Below are 26,139 nucleotides of genomic sequence, written 5' to 3' on the forward strand. Positions count from 1 at the left end.
CATGTATGAATAGGACTCATTTGAATGAGGTATTTAGCCCATTTTGAAGCGGTTAATTTTGCCGGTGTTAGACGTTCAACTCTCACAGCTCAAGGGGAAAAATCCTTAACATAGTTTTCCATGGAACTCCTATCAGCCATATCACGAGTTTCACCTCTTAAATTGATAAATGTAGTTTAATACAAACTTTAATAGTAGATAAATCACTTGAATAGTCATATTAAAATATGCTGGTAACTGGTGGTGGTTTGTTATCAGTGTAAAAGCGCTTTGAGTGTACTATCAGAAAAGCATTATACATGTACAATTAATTAATTCAAAATATGTATATGACAGTGTATTCTCCAAAGCAAATCATATTTCATTTTTAAATGTTTAATCGTTTAACATAATAATAGCAACATGAAAATAGCACGTCGTGACTCTGGCTCTGAATATCTTCCAGTCATGATCACACACAAGCAATAAGCTCAAATCACGAGATTCATCCGCCAGAGTAGTAGTGTCGAAACACAACAGATGTAAAGTGTTCTGTAAAGTGCAATTTTAAATTTCAACCACAGATGTCGCTAGAGAACACACATTTACTAGTGCCGCTTTAATGTATTATATAATTAAATATAACAATTATTTAAATACATTATTTTAATTATTAATATTCAACTTGCAAATACATAAACTGTAAATACATTACATTTGAAAAATGTAAATGTTTATAAAATAAAAAAATATATATTTAAGAAATACAATATAAATATATATATTATAAATTTGTAATTTTAGATAAATTAATAAATTCCTTATATTTGACTTAAAATTATTACATTAATAATTAGTTATTCATATTAAACTAAAACTTTAATTTGTAAATACTGTACATCACAAAACAAAACAAAAATGTTTTATTAAATATATTATTAATGACAAGTCAATTAAAAAACGTGTATATTGCAAATTTGAACTTTGTAATTAGAAAAGTCAGTGTAGCTCATATTTTGTGATATACATACTTGCTAACAAATTCTTCTTATTTTTTTTCTTTCTATTCTTTTCTTTCCAGGAACAGAAGGGACACATTTATGAACAAAGGTCAAGTTCAGTCAAGGTAATTTGTGAAATGACAGCAATGTCTTATGCAGACTATGCAAGACTGTCAGCTGCGCAGATCTAGGGGTGGATTAGCCTCCATGGTATATTTAGCTCTTTTGGGTGACTCTATGCAATACCAGTATCCTCTTTCCCTCTGCACTGCGGGACCGTAGACTATAATTAGGCCCAAACTAAACATGCTTCCAGACACTAGGGGTAGCAGCTGTTAGTTTTCCTTGAGAGTATACAAAAAGCCGAGCTAGCATATGGTGCCAAGATATCAGACATTTTGATAATGCAGCTTGGGGTAAGTTATTGTCTCAACATGAGGTGCAGTCAAAAATGTGTATTGCATCTAAACAGATAATAAACAGTAGTCTGTAACAAAGACTTAGCAAAGAATTAGCTTTGAGGTGAGAAAACGTTACCGACTATACTCTGGTGTCGCTAAAAGAGGACTATAGAAAACAATATCGACTTGTCCCTCAGATTGTAAAACCACACAAAAATAATGTTTACTGTAATGCAGTTATAATGAGAGTCTATGGAGCAAAGCATTCTGACGGGTTTAAAGAAATAAAAATGACAGTTTTGTGGCTTTTATTTCATGTCCGTTAGCTTTTAAGCTATCTATGTGCTGGTGTACTCCTAAATGTTGACAAAATTAACTTTTAAACTGTAAATTTTACAGTCTCTTTATCCAGAACAAAACAATTTGATAATAAAAGGCCAAACTATACTTTGGTTTTCCTCATATTGTTATGTCTCATGCACAGTGTGCAGAACACAAGTGTTGTCATCAGTGTAACTTGTGTTTTTGCTAATGGAGTAATTTGCTAATTCTTCAGCACAAAGATGTGTGGTATTTGATATTTAAAGTTATCTGAATCATCCTTTCAGCGGTTACTTTTCAGGGGGCTGAAACTTTGGTTATATATAATTCATGTGGTTGAACCAACAGTTTCTTTCTGGTATCCTTGCATGTATGAAAATATGAGTTTAGTTTACTGGCTTGAATTGGACACAACAGGAGTTGAAATGTTGCACAGACTTTGCACAGACAAAACTAATAAGTGATTTTATCATGCAATATTAAATCTTGTGACTATACTTTCGCTACAGTGTATTTTAACATTTATTATGCAATGCCTTCCCCCACAGACTTCCATTCTTAGTGGATTACTGCAAACACAGCAGTCAAATTTATTCTCGGATACTTTCAAAAAGCTTGAATTGAACATGAATTATTCTGTAAAACTGTTCTCTTTAGAGTCTTACCGTCATCAAGAGTGATATCATGTAGTCCTAAGGTCTTAAGGGTTAGCTCTTTCCTTTCATCTGATTCCTCTTTAATGTCAAGGATTTCTCCACCTTGTGACATGCTGTAACCCAATGGGTCTGCACTTTTGCCGGCTACCTTGAGAGATGTACCTTTGAGGGGTTGAGGGTCCTTCGAGCACTCCCTGGTAGACGATGAGATAGAAGGCACTGTAGCAAGTATGGAGTGATTAGTAAGAGGAGGCACCTGGGACGAGGAGGACTGTGGGGATTGCACCAGATCCACAACGTGCAGACTAGATCTATCAACATTTGGGTTAGTTAACTCAGACTGGTTGGAAGGTAAGGAAAGGCCAAGGTAGTGAAGATTATGGCCTTGCTCTGAAGGCATGCCTTGGAATTCTTTGCCTTGTTGAGACCTTGTTTGCTCGGTAAAGATTTGGGATGACTTGCCACCTTGCAGTGATCTGCCATTATTGGGAAGACTAGACTGTCCCTTGTAAGAAAGGTTCTCTTGAGGTTTCTGGTATGAAGACTTGGTAAAGTCAACTGATGGTTGGTGGAACATAGGGTGGACGTCTGCTCCAGTACTAAGACAGCTGTCTGTAAGATGCTGCTGGTTCATATACAAAGGATCCTGAGGTAAGTAATTAAGATATGTTGAAGATGGAACACAGACTGGTCCTCCAGACAGCAGCCACTGCTCGAGGGGCTGGACCTGATCGGTTGGAATTGGGTCGCCGGTGGTAATGAAGCCTGCAGGGGATGTGGTGGGATGTTGCCCTGCGAGATCATTAGTGGCATGGTCCTTCCTCATACCAAACTCCTGCTTCACTGCAGGAAAAGGGATGAACAAAACATTATACATTTGTTTTATGAGCATTTTTTACCAAATGAAACTTAATTTCAGGCTATTTTTCTTGTAGTTTCTGAAAAGACACCCTTATTGAACATAAATGGCAGAAGATTTCCAAAATCTCAAGATCTAACCTGATTGACTGCAATTTCTGGGTTACAAATTATCATCACAAGAAACTGGGCAGCAACGGTGAGCACTTCCAGGAAAACTAGTCACTGGGTTGGACATTTAAAAGCTTTAAAGCTTCGAAAGATATTCAAGAATTTTGTTGGAGGCCCATAGCAGGGTGTGAGATATCTCACAACTGTATAATGTACTTGTTTTCATAATTATAAGGATATTGGATATGGGTATGACTAGCTGGAAAGTTTGGTCTTGGCAGCCTTGAACTTCTTACGTTGCTGCTGCAGAGCAAATACAAAGACTTGCTACTACAAAGAACACAGAAATGCTATGTTGAGCATGTAAAACTTGCTGCTGCAAAATTTGTTATACAATCCCTGTGAAGGAGATCTAGTCAAGTGCTGCCAGGGAGGGGGGTTTCAGAGAGAAAACTCTCATAATGCACTGCAGTGAAATCCAGGTTACCTGCAAACAATAAGGCAATTTAATTGCTAGACAAACGAGTATAAAAGTTGATTGGCTAACAGATTACATGTCAAAGGACCTATCAAATTGGAAAGTAGAGTTTTGTGACTAAACTTAGAATCATATGTCTACAACATCTTCTACTAATATGTTTGTGTTATCTGTGCATCAATTCACTGAGACTGCTGTTTCAAACAAGGTACCATTTTGTTGCACTCCATTCTATCATTTGTGGTATCATCGATTTCAGATTTACCCACCCCTAAGCATCATTTATTGTGAACAGTTGGTTTAAGGTTTTACATGTTGGTCAGACACCCCCTTCCTGGCTAATTGGGCAGTTATCCACTTAAATAAGTTGCCAAGAGGACCAGACTTTATGCAGATGCTCCCAGTGAGTTTAGTTCTACTCAAAAGAAGGACTACTACCTGAAAAATAGGTGAAGAACAGTGAGGCACTTCTCTTCCTCTTGCCATTGCTGACACAGAACTGCACCTGGGTGGAGGAAACTGTGGTTTTCTTGTAATATGGAGGAATCTTTACCACTATGCTTGTCTAAACAGGAATGGGAACATGGAAAAATTTCAGAAATATGCACTTATAATTATAGATCTCAATGGCAATTGCATTCAAAGGAGTGTGCTTTACTAGAAAATGTAAAATACTATGCTTACATTTGTACTCTTTTCTGGTATAGCTTTCACATCAGCCTCCCATTGTGTTTTACCATCTGGAATGGAAAAAAGACAATACAAAGACTCTTTTTTTGTTATATAACAAATTGACTTTCAAAATGTATTGCAATCCTACTGTTGCTTCAAATGAGAAATTTGTTGTGAGTATAATCATCCACCTTCAAATAATTTAATAAAAAAATGATCCCTTACCAGAGCCCTTTTCTTGGAAGATTACTATTGACTCTGGGTTGATGTTTGGGCCAGTGATTGTCATCTCCTCTCCTCCAGTCAAGGATCCACAGGAAGGACTGAAATTCTCGATCTGGGGAAGCTCTTGAGCAAATCGTTGAGCTTGTGCACAAAGAAAGAGCTAATATGTGAGGAATCGTTTATCAATACCTTTTGCTAATGTTTTTCTCTGGTCCCATTCCTGGATACAAGCATTCCCATTTCAATATGAAATACATCAACACAGTAATGAAAAGAACTCACAGCATTCTATGGGTACAGAGGCCACCTGCAATGACAGCACTTTTCCATTGTGCTGAGGGATGTGAACACGGAATACAGCACGCACACGTGTGTTCTTACGGCCGATGTCTGTTTCTCCTTTCCGCAACTCGATGTCTGAGTTCCGTAGTTTCAGTATCCCAGCACAGTCAATGCTTTCAGAGAAAGATGGTAAGATACATCCATTTGATATTAAAGTCAATGAGATTCTGTTCATTTTAATACAATTATTTCAATTTTTGAGCCCTTTCAGCACTGTGAACATCTAGAAGATATTTAAATAAATAAAAAGATCTCTCTCTATATTATTAAATTTTTCTACTAAAATGTCCAACAGTGTATGTACATCAAAAGAGATTTATGTAATTTTTGTAAAATTTTCTGAAAGTCATGGAAATTCCCACCACAGGGTCATTTCCAGAATTCTGTGCTGGAAATGACACAGATGCAAATGACATTTTTTTGAAGTTTTTGAAATAAAATGGCCGACTCTTGTCTTGCTATGGCTAATTTCATAGCTAACATTTTATGTATCTTAAATACACACACCATTAAATAATATTTAACATGTTTTGAATAATTTGGCAAAATTGATGATGCCCAAATAAGTGAGATTTAATTTACCTTAATTATTTTCTCAAAACATTTTTTATCTAAAGCCTGCACATCACAGAGACTATTGTTGACTTGGTTAACATGTACACTAACTTTTGAAAAAGTGCTTTAAGGGGAAAATGTTTTTGGTGTGGTGTAATTGATTCCACATATGTGGGACAGTCTAAATCTTGTAAAAATTGCAAGAAGTAATTTTAACACAAATGAATATCGAATTAATTTCACTCTTTGTTTAAATTACCCTAGTTTTAAATTAGTCATAATTTGTATTTTTTATAATGGATTAAATATTGAAAGTCTGGGTCTGGGATGAAATTGTAAAATCTATATGTAAAATTCATTTGAAAAGTACCAAACTAAATGATCTTGGCTTTGTAAAAGTGTCCAAGTCAGTTTTAATGTGATCTTCATATTACAAAAAGAAAAAAAGTTCAAATCTGTTAATTTTTATAAAAACAAACTCCTGGGCAAAGGAAGTAATACCAATTATAATTGGTTTTATTTGTAGACAGTGGCCAACAACTCACTTAACTCTTAAAATTAATAACTGCACGCATGAGACAATACATTTTTACCGGGATATTTAGAACTATGGGAAATGTAAGTCTCTATTTAAATTAGGGCTGTCAATCGCTAAAACAATTTTGGTGTCCCGATTAATTAAATCGCGATTAATCGCATATACAAATATTTGCAGAGAAATTTTTGGGTAGACAGATAAGTGTAAGATGTCATTAGAAACTATAAAGGGTACAAAACAATAACAACAAAACCTTGTGCTTTTGTAAAATAAAGAAAATAAAATGGGTGAGCTATCAGACGTCTCTGTGTTCACGAGCATATTTCTGAAACACATCACAAAAAGTAACAGAAACTCCGCGAATACTTATCACACAAACATAAAACATACAGTCAGGTCCATAAATATTGGGACATCAACACAATTCTAATCTTTTTGGCTCTATACACCACCACAATGGAATTGAAATTAAATGAAAAATTTTACTTTTGGTCCCTTAAAACGTGGGAGGCACATATACAAACTGTTGTAATTCCTACACCGTTCACCTGATTTGGATGTAAATACCCTCAAATTAAAGCTGAAAGTCTGCAGTTAAAGCACATCTTGATCATTTCATTTCAAATCCATTGTGGTGGTGTATAGAGCCAAAAAGATTAGAATTGTTTCGATGTCCCAATATTTATGGACCTGACTGTATGTCTAAAGAAAGCTTAAGATTTCTACTTTTAAATAAAACAATTAAAATGTAAAACAAATATTCTCCTGCAATGTAATCTGTATGAAACAAAGCATTGTACAGTTTTTACCAGTTCATCTAATTATAGATAATGTGATCACACCCACCAGCAGAGTGCGCCATTCATGTGCTGAGACGGTCAAGGCAAATGGTAAACACCCCTGACGGTGAGGTTTAATGTAAACACAACACAACTCAACTTTTCTGCGTGTTTGTAACGATACACAGGCGATGAAACTCCTGGATAGTAAGGAAGAGTTAACATTTTCCTCAGAAGAAGAGCGGGACTCTGATGAACGTTTGTATTTTGAAGAGAGACTTGATCCAGCCGAGGATACAATTTCGGATGAGTAAGTCATTTAGTTTTCATTAGTTGACATGCTATTTTATATAAACATGTACATATTTTACTAGTGGACTGTTTCCAGACTTGCCAGCAAGGATTCATAGTATTGACATTTGAAATATGACTCCTAATAAGCAAGTTTTAGTTACATTTAAATGCTGTTTTGGCTAAAGCAGGTATTTAAATTGTATGCTGTATGATATAAATATGATATAAAAATAATATGAATGTTTAGATTATATTTTAACTAGCGTTTATGCTACCTCATTATCATCAACAAAGCTTGTGCTTGCAAATATGTGTTCAGGTTAAATGAGTAAAATGCACTTTAAATATGCCCATATTAGAAAATCGGAATATTATAATGATTTCTGAAGGATCATGTGACACTGAAGACTGCAGTAATGATGCTGAAAATTCAGCTTTGATCACAAATTGCATTTTACAATATATTCAAATAGAAAACGTTTTGTTTTAATTGTAAAAATAGTTCAAAATATCACCATTTTTACTGTATTTTGGATCAAAGAAGTGCAGTCTTGGTGAGCAGAAGAGACTCTTTTAAATGGTAGAGTAGGTCTAAAATTAAGTAAAGTCTTTATGTAAAGAAAATGTATAGTCAGATTATTTATTTTAACTTAAAACTTGATTTTGATCATTAAGTCTCCTCACATTCATTCTCTTTCTGTCACATTCCTCATTGATAGGCCCAGAGGAGTGGTCTTTTTTATCCTCAGGTGTGAATCACAAAAATATGATCGATCATAAGTCAATCATTGGCATACAGTTCACAGCAATCCATTACACAAGTGAATTTGTCAATCAGTCGGAGATTTATTATGAGGGCTTGTTTAAGGACCCGTCAATTTCAACAAGTGTCAGGCAGATGCTTGTGTAGCTTCTCGGGTGCATTGCGTCATAAACTGTTTAGGTCACGGTGTCAAGATAAATATAGTTTAACACTCAATCTTTAAACACATCTTGAGATCCCTTAGATCGCATTCGCGCTCCTTCAAGTGTTTTGAACCCAAGCTCGTAACGAATGTTTGTGTTGTTCTGCCTACTGAAGTGTTTTCTTCACTGTATAAACTGCACATTGCCATACAGCTGAAATTTCACTTACTGCCCTCTGGAGTAAACAGGTGGTACTACAAGCTTGCATTTCTCAGGAATCTTCCTTATTACAATCCGGGGGCATTGCGATTAATTGCATACATTTTTTTAACCCGTTATTTTTTGTAAAATGAATCGCACTGAATTAACGTGTTAAATCAACAGCCCTAATTTAAAGCTTTAAAACCAGTACTGCATATCCCATCATTTCCATTGACAGCCGCCATCTTTCTGATCCAAAGGCTAAATGGTCAGTCATGTCAGTATATTATTTATGCAAAAATGCTCTCTCTGATGCATGCAGGGCAGAGTGAATGTAAATCTGAGGTTTCTCCAACAGGTACCTGGCAGACATGTTGTTTTCAGGCAGGAGAGGAATTTCGAGAACTTTGGTGTTGGCGATCACAGTCTCCTGACTGGGCATCACTACAGTTTTCCCTGTTATCCTGTGCACCTGATAGAACAGGTGTGGCCTGATGTAACGCTCGTCTGCTGTCCCGATGAACATCTGTAGGCTCACAGGTTTTTCATTGTATCCTATAAGCTGGAGATTTCAGAACAAATGATTATAAACCAGGCAACAAAATATTATGTCTGTAATACATAAGTTTACACTAAAACAAAACTATATATCTATCAATCTAAAAAAAAAAAAAAGGTTTACAAAAAACAAAAACAAAACTGGCAGCTGTGGTTGCCAGAATAATTATGTAAAAAATACAGAAAATATTTCAACAACCTGTACATTTTACAGTTTAAAACTAAATATTTAACTATATTTAATATAACTAAATTACTAAATATTTCATGGTGCAGTGCTGTCGGTTATATTATTAAAGTATATTTTGAAACTGTAAAAATATGCTTGTCACTTTATAATGTATTGTTAATCACCATAGTAGTTACAGAGGGCACATGATGACATGAAGTTCATCAACAGAGACCATTCCAGGAGCAAATGACCAATAAACATGTAGAGACAGTGCTCAGTGTCACTTACACAAAGATTAAACACCATCAGGGTAACGCAAGTGAAATTAACATTATGCAATAAAGATTTACTAAACTACATCAAATACAAAACACCCCAAAGTACATAACTGTTATTAAAAATAAGAACATAACTATTCCATAAAATATAATGAAATATTATGGCCCACACAGGGAATTCTGGGAACACCTGATTACGGTTTTCTCCCTGTAATTTTAACAATAATTTACTGTACAAAGTACATGTACTCTCTTGTTAAACATAATATTAATTTTTACAGCTAATTCTACAGGAAAATCATACTTTTTACATCTAAAAATTTATTTTATCCAACATTTTACAGTAAAACTACATGTATTGTCCTTTTAAATATATGACAAAATTATACTTCGATTTTACAGTATCTACTCGTTAACTAATTTATGTTTTTTTACTGTAGCATTTTTACAGGTTTTTACCAAAGGAGGGTGCCCACTTGATGACCCCAATGACCACCACTCAAAAAATCAAGGGAATGCTGATTAGTGTAAGGGATAGTAACAAAAAGTCATATGAGCTCAACTAATTGGATAAATTCATTGACTGCTGTGAAAGTGCAGCTGACAGAAGGAAAAGACATCAACATCAAAAGACATCAAGACATCAACTTATGGACTAGCTATCCATGACAGCAGGCTCAATCACTTTGATAGGTGAATAGGAGTCACTCCTTATGGTTACGAAAAATACTAGAAGGAAAATACCAGAGTCTGCAAGAGCAGGGCCGGAAGAAGACTCATTGACTGACAACCCGGTAACCGACCGTGTCATGAATTTGACGACAAATCAGATAATCAGCAAAGCAATTGAGAAATCAGCTGATGAAAAACTGCTCTGAATATGCAACTGCGGTTGGTCCAAGATAACATCTCTCAGAAGCCTAAGAATACATCAAGGCCGTATGCAGTGCATGAAGGAAGTGAGGTCGGGACCTCCCATTGACTAGTATCTCTTGAGAGAAAGATTTAGTCAGTCATGTAATGCACAGCAGCAGGACATGACAAAACTCTGCTGAGCATCAATACCCCAATGGCTGAGGGGATTAATTCAAGCTCAACATACTGTATGATCTGGAGCTCAACCAGATGCAGCCTGCTACGGAGCAGAAGATTCAAGACCACAGACCACAAGTGAAGTGGCTGAAGTCCAGCAAAAAAAATTAGTGGACAACAGTCAATACACATCTGAGTAAAGTTTTGGATGGGGCTTTGAGGATCAGCTGAAAAGAAGCTGGAAAGATTGAATGACTTGATCTATAACTACGGGGTGGAAAGGTTTGGTACAAAAGCAGAAGGAAAGGAAATAACACCCTTTCTAATTTGATCCCCTTTTCTCCAAATTTGGAATGCCCAATTCCCAATATTTAGTAGGTCCTCATGGTGGCACATTTATTCACCTCAATTCGGATGGCGGAGGACAAGTCTAAGTTGCCTCAGCTTCTGAGACAGTCAATATACACATCTTATCATGTGGCTAGCTGTGCATGACACCGTAGAGACTCACAGCATGTGAAGGCTCATGCTACTCTCCGCAATCCATGCACAACTTACCACATGCCCCATTGAGAGCAAGAACCCCTAATCGCGACCACGAGGAGGTTACCGTACGTGACTCTACTCTCCCTAGAAACTGGGCCAATTTTGCTGCTTAGGAGACCTTGCTGGAGTCACTGAGCATGCCCTGGATTCAAACTTACAACTCCAGGGGTGGTAGTCAGCGTAAATACTTGCTGAGCTACCCAGACCCAACAAAACTGCTTCTAAAGTCTAGAAAGCAACAATAAATCGAATGCCTTGTTAGGGAGAGAAGAGCCTGAAGAAGCAGTGGAGGAAGGCATTATTGGAAGAGAGAGTGGGTATCAATCTCCAACAAGAGGACATAAAAGATTGCTTGGCAGTGCTGTAGAAGGCAGAAAACCTCAGAATGTGCCGTAAGAAGGAGAGGGAACAAACATATTTCTACCAAGATCTCTTTAGGTTTGTAAAAGGACCCTTAAAATGAAGAAGAGGGACCTTGAAGAACAACTGAAAACCACACAAACCGATGATCAGAGACATGATCAGAGAGTTATGCCACCCATCCTGCAACCAGTACACCAGCTGGATGACAGCCCTCCCAGATGGAGTGAGGTTGAGAGAGTTGTGAGGAAAACAAGGACAGCTTCAACTCCAAGACCAAATGTAGGTCCATACAGGATGCATAACAATGCTCCAGATGTCCTGAGATTCCTTTGGAAACAAATGAAGATGGTATGGAAGAAACAAACTATCCCAAAGGTATGGCGAAGGGCTGGAGAGATATTAATCCTGAAGGACAACAAGGCTTCAAACATCGACCAATTCCGGAAAATCAATCTCTTGAGAGTTGAAAGAAATATCTTCTTTAGCATCATTGCTCAAAAGATGACAACATACCCGAAGCAGAACAATCTGATCTGACACAGAGGTGCAGAAAGCAGGCATACCAGACACATCAGGATATTTAGACCACACATGCATGATATGGCACTAGATTCAAATTGCAAAAAAATCTCCAAGAGAACATAAAAGATTGCTTGGCAGCCCTTTGGAAGGCAGAAAACCTCAGTATTCACTGTAAGAAGGAGAGGCAACAAACATATTTCTACCAAGATCCCTTTAGGTTTGTAAAAGGACTCTTAAAATGGAGAAGAGGGACCTTGAAGAACAACTGAAAACCACACACACCGATGATCAGAGACATGAGCAGAGAGTTATGCCTCCAGATATGCCACACATCCTTACCGGTGGTAAAATCAGTCTTTCCCCAGGCCGCTATACCTGGAGACACAATCAGGTACTCTGGCACCTGGCAAATATCCAAAGGAGAACTGTTGCCAACGCCCTACCTCCCAAAACAACAGGCTTCACCACCTTTCTCCAACACTACTGCCTTCGTACCAGCAGAAAAAAATGCCAAAGCTTACATCTACAAGGAGGGAATCAAGCCTGCTAGACAAAGCCTGTGACTGGAAGATGCAGTTGGATTTAGACCATAAGCTTATTTTTCAGCCAGAGATCATAACAAACCTGAGGCCAGACCTGGTCTTGTGGTCTACAACACAGGGGTGCCTATGCATCATAGTTAACAGTGCCCTGAGAGGCTACAGTAGGTGAAGCATTGAACGGAAAAGGCTGAAATACGAACACATAGCAGCTGAAGCAGAGCAGCGGGGCTGGAGAGCAAGAGTGCTACCAGTGGAGGTGGGCTGCAGAGGTTTTTTGGCCAGATCAACCACCAGGGTCCTAAAAGATGTGGGAGTTCGGGGGAGGGCCCTACGGCAAGCCTCCAAGTCATTGTCGGAGGCCACAGAGTGTAGTAGTAACTGGCTTTGGCTGAAGAGAAAGGACCAGATTTGGGCTGTAAGGTGACTTACAGGAAGGGGTAAAAGCGAAGAGGGGCACATCTGGGATGGCAGATGGTGCCGTTGAGCCCTCTGGAGGTGTTGTGGGCTTATCAATGAAATACTAGTGAAGGAGGATGCCCACCTGATGACCCCAATGAAGTGATTACTCCTTACCGCCTATTGTAAGGGATAGTGTGATGAGGAGGAGGGCAGGGCCAGGCAGTGAGGACACAAGCCCGGCCATGAATTGGGCAAATGAGCCGGGAGGGGGATAAAGTCATGCCGGAAGCACCAGTTTGAGAGAGAGAGAGAGACACACGGCCATGCTTTGTGTGTAGTTTATGTTTGTTTTCTGTTGTTTTAAGTTCAGTTACGCCATTAAAATTATGTTGACTGTTCTGCTGGTTCCCGCCTCCTCCTTGCCCATCGTTACCCCATTACAGATAGTAACAACAAGTCTGATGAGCTCAACCATTAAAATTAAGGACATTTTTTACAGTCTGTCTGTCTGTCTGTCTGTCTATCTATATCTTCTGTTCTTCTAATGGCAGGAATGGTCACCCATTTGTGTCGTAGGTTGTTAAGGTAAACAAACTGGACAACCCTTGTAACATTAGCTTTTACCCAGTTAAAAATACCACAAGTTGACTGGATCAGAAGTTCTGTTCATATGCCAGACAGATACACATCACATGACTCTATAAATACATCCCAATTATGTCTACTTCTCTTATAAGTAAATTAAATGATCATCTACTTCATATTGTAAAATCTGAGCAATTGCTATTCCTTTAAAGGGATAGTTCACCAACAAATGAAATGCAATGAAAGTGAATGGTAACTGAGACAATCATTCTGCCTAACGTTTCCTTTTATGTTACAAAGAAGAAAGAAAGTTGTACGGGTTTGGAACAAGATGAGTGTGTAATTGATAACAGAATTTACAATTTGGCTGAACTATTCCTTTAACAACAGAAATAGAACATTTAAGTCCACATCAAACAATAATCTGGTATTTTAGTGTAGCACTAGAGCAGCAGCCAGATGAGAAACATACATCGAAGTTTGGAAACCATTCTCAATTTTCCATAATAATGAAATCAACTAAGTTCAATAAACTCTGACATACCTCTACATGCACAATGCACTCTGTGTGCCATGTGACTGGCAAAAACTAAACAGGACAAGAAGGTAATGATGGACGTCATACTTTAATTATACATTTTTAAAACATTTTTATCCCAAATGTGGAGTGCCCAATTCCCAGTGCGCTCTAAGTGGTGGCGTAGTGACTTGCCTCAATCCGGGAGGCTGAGGACAAATCTCAGTTGCCTCCGCGGTTGAGACCGCCAACCCGCGCATCTTATCACGTGGCTTGTTGAGCGTGTTACCACGGAGACAGCTTGTGTGGAGGCTAGTTTAAAATACATACTGGAAAGTTAATAAACAATGACCCCATAATTTTCCCTTTTCAATAAAACAAATACAATGTTAACCCTGCCCCTGACAACCATGTCACTCATGTTTATCACATCTGGTTATGTTAGCCAGGTATAGTTTGTCAGTGCAGTCAGTAATGTCGCATCTTGAAAGGTAAACATCAGAGCATCTTTTTGCAGTTCAGCAGTCAATGGTGCATGGTGGATTGTGGCTGTTGAGTGTTGATTTCACACTATGTTGTTACCTAGTTGGTGAGACGCAATGCTAGAAAATAAAATAAACAATGTCCTTCTTTTGCTCTCTGTGACATTGAGCTCATAGCTAACCAAATAACCACTTTCATACCTTGTCAACTGAGTGGAACCTGTGTAAACATGTATTCACCAAACTGTTCTGTTCAGGATTCACAGTTTGGTACCCCCTTCAACAGAACAATTCCAGTCATTGCATTTATAAAATGTAATATTTAAAAGTCTTGTTTTCCACCGTTGTATATTTCCCCTGAACTTGTATAGCAGAATGAGGTGTAATGCAGCTGCTTATCTCTTGACTCAGCAGGTGTAAATGCTTCTTGTTTTACAACATGCCCTTAATTGACTGGCAGTATTAATATAGTCAGCATTTGACTGATACTGATACTGATACTGAAAAAGTACTACTGTTTATTTTGCTATTTATTTTTTTTAATTATTATTTAATTTAATTTTTTATTTAAATGGTCAGCCAATAACTGATACTAAACATACATTACTGATGCCTGTGAAGCTATTTAATGTATTTTTATTTATTCTTTATTTAAATGGTCAGACATTGACTGATACTGAACATACAGCACTGATTTTTATTTAGTTATAATTTTAAATTATTCTTTATTTAAATGGTCAGCAGCTGACTGATACTATATTAAGCTATTTATTGTATTTTCATTTTTTCTAGAATTGTTGACAATGTATAATAACAATGTCAAATATTCTTTGATAAAATTATTTGTTAAGAAAGCAGCCTTCTGAGTACCTTTGCATAGTCATATTGGTGCAAAATCATGGTACAATCCACACAGAAAAGGTCTATTTTCATTCCAGCTCAAAAATGTAATATATCGGTCACCATAATGGTAATCAGTGAATTTCCCCCTCTAAAATAGGTATCATATCTTTCTCAAAAATCCCATATCGGTCTGGCTCTAGTTATTACCTCTATTTAAATGAGATATGCACATATTTTCAGACTGTATATGATATTTGTTTTATTGATATTTGCTTTTTTATCAGTCGTTTACATGTCTCAGTAGCTTCACATGCAAGCAGGCGATTCTCTGTGCCCCCAAGAAACAAATCAGCCAAACTTATCGGCCTTGGCAATATATCGGTCAACCACTAGTGCTGACACTAACCTATTAAATGAGGTACAATAAACAAACCTCAGAGGTTTGGTGACTTTTTGTATGTCTAACATTAGAAAAAGTGGAGTTATTGTTTTCACCGTATTGTGGAAGTAAAGATTTATTTTCTTGAAGGCGAAGAAAATATGAGCAGTGCTCACCTATCCAAAACTTGCTGTCATAATGCTAGGGTGTTGTGGGTGGTTGCTTACTAAAAGATCCCACCCTCAAATTAATCTGTAGCACAAACAAACATTGACAGGTGAGTTACATGCTAAAGTGAAATACTTATGGTTAAGTATTAACATTGGTAATAATGAGTCTTGTCATAAACGTGACTTAGCAACTGACAGTGAACAAACAGATAGTCCCAACCCAAATATTCAGCATTGGTTGAGTGCATTGGTCATTATCCGGCTGTTCAATCAAACAGCAATGTTTAAAAAGTGCCAGAATATTCACACTTTTCAACGTGGGAGTCAATGTATAAATGGCTTATTAAAGCTGTTCTGACTTATAGCTAGAACTGTAATGACAATGCTATTTGTCTGACGATTAATTTTCAAACAAATAATTGTGATTATGATGATTAATTTCCACACAAATTCTCATACATTTTAAGGTGTATGTGTGCTTAATAGAAATACACCTTATGAAGTAATTTATTCATTTTTAACTTGGAATCATTTAATAAAATATGTATATTTGATTTTCTTTAAGGCTTTAAAAACTTGGAAAATATTTGGACTTGTATGTAATAATTGCGACAGGCCACTGGTTAAACTATTTTAACATTGAAAAAGTACGCAATAAAATGTTCACTATGGGAATGATTATATAGGTAGATCTGAGGTCTGGTATAAAGTCTGACCTTCACAACAGGGTGTCTTCCGCTGTCTGATTTAATGGCTCCTCGACTGCCCTCTGTCTCATAATGGGCTCTGTGGTGAGATTTAGGTTGGATCTCCATTTTTAACTCACATTGGCCAAACTGGCTGGAAAGAGGACAATCCAGTGGAGGTAAAGATGTGGACCTGAGCAAGAAAGAGAGAAAAGCTGCAGCTGTAACAAACATGGCTGTTGTTTTTGATCAACTGGCCAATGATGCAGAACACATGCTACATTGTTATAACATAAAAAGTTTAATAAATGATGGAGTACTATGCAACTCATTCATGTCTATTTTACCTGTATAAAGGAGTGTTGACTTGTTTAGGTTTAGCCCAAGGGAAGTGCGTTGGGACGGCTAAGAAATGTTCCACTATGTCCCCTTTCTTCAAACATGGAAGAGACACAGCTATGCCTGAGATTAGTGATGGGTTTGCAAGGTCTTGTTCTGCAAGACATGAGTCCTCTTGTCCAGGCAACAGAGACACTTTATCCTGGTTGTAGTTGGTCTGATACGTCCTTCTTGTTTTGGATGGGATGTCAATATCCAATGGAAGGGTCTGGTAGGGGGCAAATGTGGCACCTCCCAACCATGTCTCCTCTGTGACACTACCCCGAGGAGAGTGAGAGGGTGTGGCATTGGGTGAAAGGTGAGGAGAGGCCAAACCCGGAATGACCTCTGCACTGGAATGTCGCCTTTTTCCACATGGCGAGGTTGGCCGAGAGGAAGGCCGCGACTGGGACAATTGGTATTGCAGAGGTTGCTGCTGTTGCTGTTGGTAACAGTACCAAGGGTCATCTCCATATGCAGCCCAACATCCAGGAGAACCAAAAGGGGAGACAAGTGGAGACACTTGAGGGGACACCTGGGGAGAGGTCAGGGGGGATGGCAGAGGAGATGCCAGTGGCGACACTAGAGGCGAAGCCAGCCGAACTCGAGCAGCTGCTTCATTCAGCTCTGACTCCACATCATCGTAGACATGCGAGAAGGATTCACAAGATGAGGCATCGGATAACCAGCTGCGAGAGGACAAGCTACTGCAGGGACTGGGACACAGTGAGGATGAGTCTCTGTAGGACGGATCTAGTGGTAGGAATAGCTGGTCCCTTGATAGAGAGCCATCTCCGCCTTCCCCACAGGCACCTGCCAGCTGGTCAGCACCTAGGTCCTGGTGGCAGTTGGCTGGGATCGAGGTGATCTGGATGCTTGGACAGTCAAATACCCTGCTGGGGGACTCCATAGGTTGGACAGAACCAGGGTGAGGGGCATCATAAGACTGTGTTGCCAAACTGTCCTGTTGTCTTGTGGGATTGTGGTACCCAGAAGCAAACAGAGGGTAGCAGTTGGCAACATCATCCAATCTGGACTCTAGTTAAAAAAAACAAAAAGGAAGGGGATTCAAACATTAAAGCACTGAAAATGCCATAACTGGACATAAATTTTCTTCAAGTCAACAAGAAATGGCATTCACAATCCATTTAGTTTGTTTCTCTTATGCAGTGTTGTAGTCGAGACCTGCTTATCCACATCCAAGTCCAGGCCGAGACCACAGTAGGTCCAGTTTGAGTCAAGACCGAGACCAGGAGAGGGTCAAGTCTGAGTCAAGACCAAGACCAGAGAGGGCAGAGTCAGAGTTGAGACTGAGACCAGAAAAGGCAGAGTCTGAGACACGACTGTTTATGAAGTTTTAAATGTATAGTTTGAACAACTAATGACTCTAAGCCAATCTATCAAATATACCTAATGTATTATTTGCTTAAGCTTAAGTTGGTTAAACAACATTAAAAAATAAACACAATGGTATTACAATTATGACATGTCATTGTAAAAAAATGTCAGTGAAAAACTCAAATTAAATGTGAAAATGTCCTATATGGCTTTGTATGTCAATACAAAATTCCAGCTTCTGTATACTATTATATTCCATTCAAGTCAACATTTATGCTTTACAAAATACAGAATTACTGTACTATAACTAGAATGGGCCTAAAAACCTAACATGTATAAAATTATATAAAAATGTATTCAATTTGATATGGTTTATGCAGAAAGTGAACATAAACCTTTACATTCAATTAGTTTGCAATCTCCTCAATTGCACTACTATATTCCATTAATTGTAAGCATTTCTGCTTACCTTATGCAGAGAAACCTCTTAATTTTTTTCATATATTTTTATATTTTTGCAAAAAAAAAAAAAAATTCATTGACATTGAGAGAAGTATTTTTAAGGAATTTTTTATGATGGAAGATTCTCTAAAAAGTCTTGTTTCAAATAACTGTAGGTAAATATCCACTTTATCCAATGATTGGTTTGTTCTCCATTTTCTGAAATATACTGATGATGTTTTACTGAGTGAAAAACTGCTACAAATCTTTCTGTGAAATTGCAGTCCGAACGAATTGGACTGAAAAGTGAATCAATTCAAACCATTTTGCTAACACTTTTGGCCAATTCACCAAAAAGAATCGAATCAATACAATTATTAATTTGTGAATCGGGCATCACTAGTTCTGATACTACATAGCTTACTGAAATGCAGGACACGGATCATAATCACTGATACTGTCAGTAAAAGATTTTTGTCAGGTAAGTCAAAGCTTTCACTGTATATTTTTTGGAAAGGGACTCGACTGGTCTCTGGGTCAGAGTCAAGACCGAGTCCAAATGCTCATAAGTCCATGACAAGACCAAGACCATGAAAATATGTCTGGTCTCGAGTACTACAATTCTGCTCCAATGTCACATACTTCTAACTGGGGCGGCTGTGGCTCAGATGGTAGAGCGGGTCGGCTACCAATCGCAGGGTGGTTCAAATCCCGGCCCACACGGCTCCACATGCCGAAGTGTCCATGGGCAAGACGCTGAACCCTGAGTTGCTCCCAATGGCAGGCTAGTGCCTTGCATGGCAGCTCTGCTGCCATTGGTGTGTGAATGTGAGTGTGGATGGGTGATTGGGACACAGTGTAAAGCGCTTTGGTAACCTCTAAGGTTAATAAAAAAGCGCTATATAAGTGCAGACCATTTAACTGAAACAGAATACCAATGATAACGTAATGTAGAGCAGGACTCGATTTTACCCATTAGGAATTGATTGAATCGAGAAAAATGGGCATTCCATATGAGAATGGAGCTCGAACTGAATGCAAGTTTGCAGTGAATTGTGGAAAACTCCTCACCTCCTAAAATAATGCCAGCATCCACATTTGAGGAGTTTTTTTGACTGAGACAAGGAGTCTAAAGCACAAGTTCACCCATAAGAGCATGTCCATGCTAATGCTTCTTTTTGAAATGTATTATTATTTGCTATCATTTCCATAAGCTTTATTAGTACTGTTAACAGAAATTTAAAAGGATAGAAAAACAGGTTGAATGTTCTTTTGCTGAAATCGGTGCTTACCGAAATTGGAAGCACTGGCTGCTGTGGCCAAACCTGGGAGTGTTTCTGAATGTTTGGGCACGTGTAATCTACAGTTTCCAAGAGAAATGTCCACAGAGTGGGGCCAAAAGCAAGTATTTTTAGCTATAAATGACATAATACAGTCAACAGGAATGCATATTATATTAACTAACTCTACCCCTTAACCTAAACCCCAACCCTAAACCTAACCTTCTGTGGAGTAAACATTTTATTTGAGCAAAAATTTAACTTTGAATCATTGTTTATGTGGATGGATGGCAGTGTCGAGGACTCTACGACGGGCATCCCTTCTCCAACCCGGGTTTCAGAACCAGTGTAAGGAGGTTTAGATGGGCAAGGAGGAGGTGAGAACCGGCTTAACAATATAAATTATATTTAATTTAATAAAAATACACACACACAAACATATACAGGGCAGCTGCCTATAATTCACTCTCTCTTGAACAGTTGTCCTCAGCTGCCTTTATCTCTTGCGTGCCCCCATCAGGCTAGACCCCGAAGCCGCCGCCAGGCGCCGCCATTTGCGCCATTTAGAATTTCAGCCGCCGCCAGCCAATAATTTCGTAAGCCAAATTGAGCCGCCATCTGATAAAGTTTGGCTGAGCCGGCTAGAATTATTTGCATCAAATAATAATTCTATCACATAGAGACATACACACACGGAATATATAAACAATACACAAGATCTATTTTCCCACTGGATTCATAACAGCGCAGTCTTGTGCCCGTTGCTACGATACACAGACTCACAGTGAATTGACGACCAATTAAAATTGCTCGTTTTCCGTACAGAAGAAGCGATGCATGTTTTTCTCGCACTGAGGTGAAATGGCGGAAAGAAGCAAGCAAGGTAATTTTGATCTCACTTCTCACATACTTTCCTAATTCCTACTTACTTTTTTCTTAACTTAGGCCTACCCAGACTTTTGTTAAATCTTCAGGGCACGGCTGCACAAACACCTGAATCAAAGATTGATGTTATGAACCAAATATTCTGGAACGGAGAGATGTATAGCACTGAACGTGATATTACTGCAGTAACAAACCACCGTTTCCACATTGCTAATTCACGACGCATGCTTCAGTGTACACTGAAGTGAAATGTGCAAAACTTTGTCCAAAATAATAGGCTACTGATAACGGTGTGTGTTTATATTAAGGCGAGACACGGCAGGCAAAAACATAGTTTTTTTTTTACTGGTCACTTTTGAGATTTTTGGATATTTGTCTTCAATAACATGTCTTCTTTCACACTTGTGGTGAAAAAAAGTCCGAAATACACATTTAGGTCTTTATTTTACTACACTTCGTCTGTTTGCGTCTGTATATTTCTCATAAAATTCAACAAAAGTTTGCATTCTTAATCAAGGTGTAATATGATAAGCTTCATCCATGATAATGCTAAAGTTATTGTATACAACTCAGCCTACATGCATTTAGCCTAAACACAACACATTGTAGGCTATGTGAAAATGTTTAGTAGCATACAGACTACAAAATAAATATGTACAAACGTTGTGAAAGTAAAATCTGGTGTTTTCTTTATTACATTGTATTGCATTTTGTAGAAATATAGTGTAAGCCATGCATTGCTTGGAAATATTGAGATCTAGTAAATCAGTATAACATAGACAGTGGTGGATCGAAGTATACATACCATGTACTTGAGTTAAAGTAAAGATACTCAAGGTAAAATATTACTTAAGTAAAAGTAGAAGTGCTGCCTTTAAAAATTCACTTGAGTAAAAGTACAAAAGTATTTGCCTTCAAATGTACTTAAGTATCCAAGTACTATGATTTTTTATGGCCATAATGTCCTATTATAATTTGTCACAAGACTCTTGCTTAACTCAGTCTACATGAAGACTAATGTCACTCTTGGCACACTAATATGACATTAATTAGTCAGATGTGTGTGTATGTATATATATATATATATATATATATATATATTTGAATTGAATACATATTTTTGTGTGTTTAATTTTGGAGGGAAGGGGACTGTTCCCATAAGGTATAATACATTTACAGTATTTACTGTATATATTTTTCTCGAGCATCTATGGTCATAATTATTAACATCCTAATGTTATGAGATACATTCACATAAACCTGCACAATGCCATTAAATATAAATATATATATATATATATATATATATATATACATACATACACACACACACACACACACACACACACACACACACACATATATATATATATATATATATATATATATATATATATATTCTATGTTATGGGAGCAGCCAATTTCCCTCCAAAATTAAACACAAAAACGTAATAATGCAGTGTTTCTGCTACTCTCCATAAAAACAATGCTATTATATGCAAGTCATTTTAGTGTCAACATAATAAGCAATGTACATTATGCGTCAATATTTACCGATAATTGCTGCAATAATAGCTGCTGCTCTCTGCCCCGCTTAAAATCATTGGCAACGCAATTTGTTTGGAACTACTGAGAGCTACACGAATCACGTGACCGCGCGGCGGCGAGATCACTGTCGCAACCGTCTATGTTCGCAACTCTCATATTTAATGGCTCTGGGGTGCGTTTCCCGTACAACAACGTAACTTGCTGCTCCACTACCGTAGTACGATGCACTGTTGAAGAAATCAACTTGCTAGTCACGACTGTTTCCCAAAACCGTATTGTCACAAATTGGTTGTTCAACCACGTTGGTTAATGATGTCACACATGTGGTGGATTAAAAACTACTTTTAATGAATCTGTTCGAATTAATGATCGAATTAATGCTAGATGTTTTGCTATAAATTACGGACATGTCATCTGAGGACTCTCTCATATTTTTCTCAGTTATTTGCTTTATTTCCAGATTCAATCATAGGCTCGTTCTTACGCACTAGAGCATGTTCACAAATGCGCACTCTTCAAAAACGGTGCTTTAAATCTATTGACAAACTAAAAGACATAAAGGACATTTGTATGTCTTCTAAATAAAAGATACTGATTGTACTGAATGTCATCTTGCTTATTTGGCTCAAGATAATAATTTATTAAGCCCACATGTTATAATAACAGGAAACTCTGCTTCTAACCACAGGTCGAGAGCTGTCGTTCCAACCACACAACTCTGCGATGCTGTTTGAGAATGTTCGTTGGAACGATGGTTTCGGGAAACACCGACTCGTTGAACTATGATGATAACGACGGAACTTGCTACCATAGTTGGCTAACGATGCTTTTGGGAAACGCACCCCTGGTTCGCGCTTAGCAGATGCCGCCAAGGCAAGTTCAAAACAAAGCGTGCGCGCTGTACTGTGATTGGTGGCTCGTTTGACCAGTTACATTTTTATCCACTCATAAATAAAAAGGAACGACTGATTTTGAAAATGTAGTAGAGTAAAAAGATATTTGACTTTGAAATGTAGTGGAGTTAAAGTAAAAGTCTCCCCAAATTTAAATACTTCAGTAAAGTACAGATACACAAAAAAGCTACTTAAGTACAGTAACGAATTACATTTACTTCGTTACTGTCCACCACTGAACATAGACATCTGTAGACATGAAGTGGCAGCTTCAGCCATTTGCAGCTATGAAAAGTTTGGCGGCTGCAGCAGCCATTTAGGTTTTGGCTGAGCCGGCTAGCCAGCCAATAACTTCATCAGCCAGCCATTATTCTCAAAACAAATGGCTTCGGGCTCTACATCAGGCTGATTGGGGACTGGGCGTGCGCTGTTCCAGCCTGGCCACGCCCTCCTCCGCTCTACAGAAACATTGAAAAAAAAACACCTTCCAAAAAATTTGGGGGGAAAAAGTGCACAAAAAAAAAAATAAGACCTGATCTAAAACGGTACAATATATTGATCATACCCCAACATAGGTTTTATTTGCATCAGTTTTAATTTCCATCAAGATAAATGCCATCTACACTGTCTATCCTAAAGTTTTTAGAAATGCTGCATTGCCTACAACAGTAGCTTTAAACAATGCCTAAATATTTGTCTATTGGTTAACATTATCCAGTTAACATTATCAAATAGCCTGCCGCGCCTTGGTGATGTCAGCCAAATAGGAAAGTTGTTTCAGAGGCGAAGCAAGGCGAGTATATTTTGATGAAGATTTACAAAGTGGAGAGACTGCTGCTTTAAAAGCATAAAACTGTGGGGTTTGTAGCTCTAACAGAGAATTGAGAATTATGGGCAGTGTAGTCTGGTAGACGGTAGTGTAGTTGGTCAGTCAGCAAGGCTCTTGGAGAAAAAGAGTGTAGAAGTTTTGTTTTGTTACGTTGCCGTTAAGCAACCTGGGGGGTTATGTTCACTGTAACACTGAAGACTCTTTCATACTGCTCTGTGCTGAGGAAATAAACTGGTATGAATCAGATGAACACAGTCCCACTCATTCTGCACGAAACATTAAATAAAATGAGTTGCACACAGCCACCGGAGATCACTCCAATGAGTGGGGTAACATCACTCTCTCTCTCCAGGCATACTGATGGCTCACACAGATGAAGAGGAGAAGAAAGGTAACACTGAGGGCTACATCCGGGATTTGTTCATCACATTTGGTGAGTCATATGGACATTCTGAATAATTAAGCTGAAGCAGATATTATCAGAGAGTGAACAAAAATTGTGGATACTCATTAGGTAGCAGGAATGATGAGAAAATACTCCCATGTAAATACAAGCAGTCATTTGAATCCTAACATGTCTGTAATGGCAAAGAATGAGAACAAATCACCACATTTATGGACTGGTTGAATGAATTGGAGGTTCAAACGTAGAATACTGACAGTATAATAATAATCCATTAAAGCCAAGTTCAGCCCTGCGTCCTCAGTCAGCTCCAGTTAACAGGCCAGCATGTTACTATGACCAACACATAATACAGCGAACAGAGAGAGAAACCAACTGATTTAAAAGTGTTGTGGAAAATAAGATTATGCATGACAGCTAAACCAGTGTTTCAAGACACATCACCAATGATCCACCTGTACAGTACTGCACGGCATTCATGAGACTGAAAATACAGGTGCTGATGAATGTTGTTCCCCCAAGCTAGCCAGATCCAGGTCAGCTTGGAAGAAATCCATGCCAAACAAGTTACGATCAATCACCTGATAGCAGAGAGGAATGCAGTAGCCCAAGAGAAAGGATTTTTACGCATCGACAAAGTCAGGTTGAAGTTCATTGAGAGAGATCCTGAATAGTTTTGAGGATTGCGCCAGAGCTGACCACTGGTCGGAAATGACAATGACTGTGTAGATGAGATTTTGTCTAGTAGGTGCAGCAATCCACAAGAACCCCAGGTCAGGCTAATGGGATTATGCTTGCATAATGGAGGTGGACGCTGCTTACGGTTGTTATCCAAACACGCTGCTGCCATTGGAACAGAGCTGAAGCAGAGGGTACGCAAGACAGGTGAGCCACTGCATGTGTTAAGGTATGACATCCATGAGAAAGTCTCCATTGCTTATGCAGATAGCTCGGAGAGGGAACAGGACTCTATCAGTGTCGAGGTGTTCACTAATGCCATGGGAGATGCCAATATTGTGCAAAGACTACTGGAAGAGCACCCACACCTATGAGATCGCTCATAGAAATGAAACCACACGACAAACAGCCACCAGTGTAACAACTCATGCAGTTCGGCATAAGACCGATTGAACGAAGAACTAGAGCGGCTGTGGTACGGGAATGCCTCGAACAGAGCTGAAGTGAAGGGGAGAATTCTGTGTCATTGTGACTCTCTAGGCAGAGACAAACAACATTCAGAACTAAATTCAAATCTTGCAAACAAAAATTCAACAAGTGGGGAAATATTACTTGGGAGGAAATCATATGCCACAACTGTTAAGGCATCGGCGATATGATATGGAGCCATCTTTCACCCAGGCTTAATCTTCAGCATGTGGTTCCAGCGCTACCCCAGTCTTCAGAAATCCAACCTACCTCCATGGATATCCAAGTTAAGGGTGGCAGTCCTGAGATGTGTATCCACATGCTGTTATACGACATGGAGGTATATGCCTTCTTGGACAGCGGGGCCAGGAGGAATGTTAACTCTGCACTGCTATGATACCATTAATGCAGCTGTAAGACCCCCGCTCGAGCTATCGACTGTACAGGTTCAGCAGGGAATAAGCCCTATAAATGTACAGGTCGGAACCTATACAGTCAGTTTTAGCTTAATTGTAGCATATGTAACAGAGGGCACAGAAGCCATTCTTGGACATCCATTCCTGGAGCAAGCATGAAAACACCTTGACTTTGGCAGCCAGAAAATTTT

General features: G+C 38.4%; 1 protein-coding gene across 1 annotated transcript in view; it reads right to left on the reverse strand.

The window, feature by feature from the left end:
* Positions 1 to 26,139, reverse strand: part of LOC127640064 (nuclear factor of activated T-cells, cytoplasmic 3-like) — a 41,209-nt gene that overhangs the window by 10,608 nt on the left and 4,462 nt on the right. Inside the window, exons 2-9 of the mRNA XM_052122442.1 lie at positions 16,739 to 17,807; positions 16,422 to 16,584; positions 8,680 to 8,879; positions 4,985 to 5,157; positions 4,703 to 4,843; positions 4,490 to 4,545; positions 4,244 to 4,370; positions 2,368 to 3,201 (exon numbers count right to left, since the gene is read on the reverse strand). Of these exons, the coding sequence (XP_051978402.1) occupies positions 2,368 to 3,201; positions 4,244 to 4,370; positions 4,490 to 4,545; positions 4,703 to 4,843; positions 4,985 to 5,157; positions 8,680 to 8,879; positions 16,422 to 16,584; positions 16,739 to 17,807 (2,763 nt within the window). The remainder of the gene's footprint in view (positions 1 to 2,367; positions 3,202 to 4,243; positions 4,371 to 4,489; positions 4,546 to 4,702; positions 4,844 to 4,984; positions 5,158 to 8,679; positions 8,880 to 16,421; positions 16,585 to 16,738; positions 17,808 to 26,139) is intronic.

The sequence above is a fragment of the Xyrauchen texanus genome, chromosome 49 (genome assembly GCF_025860055.1).
Source record: "Xyrauchen texanus isolate HMW12.3.18 chromosome 49, RBS_HiC_50CHRs, whole genome shotgun sequence".
Lineage (NCBI taxonomy): Eukaryota > Metazoa > Chordata > Actinopteri > Cypriniformes > Catostomidae > Xyrauchen > Xyrauchen texanus.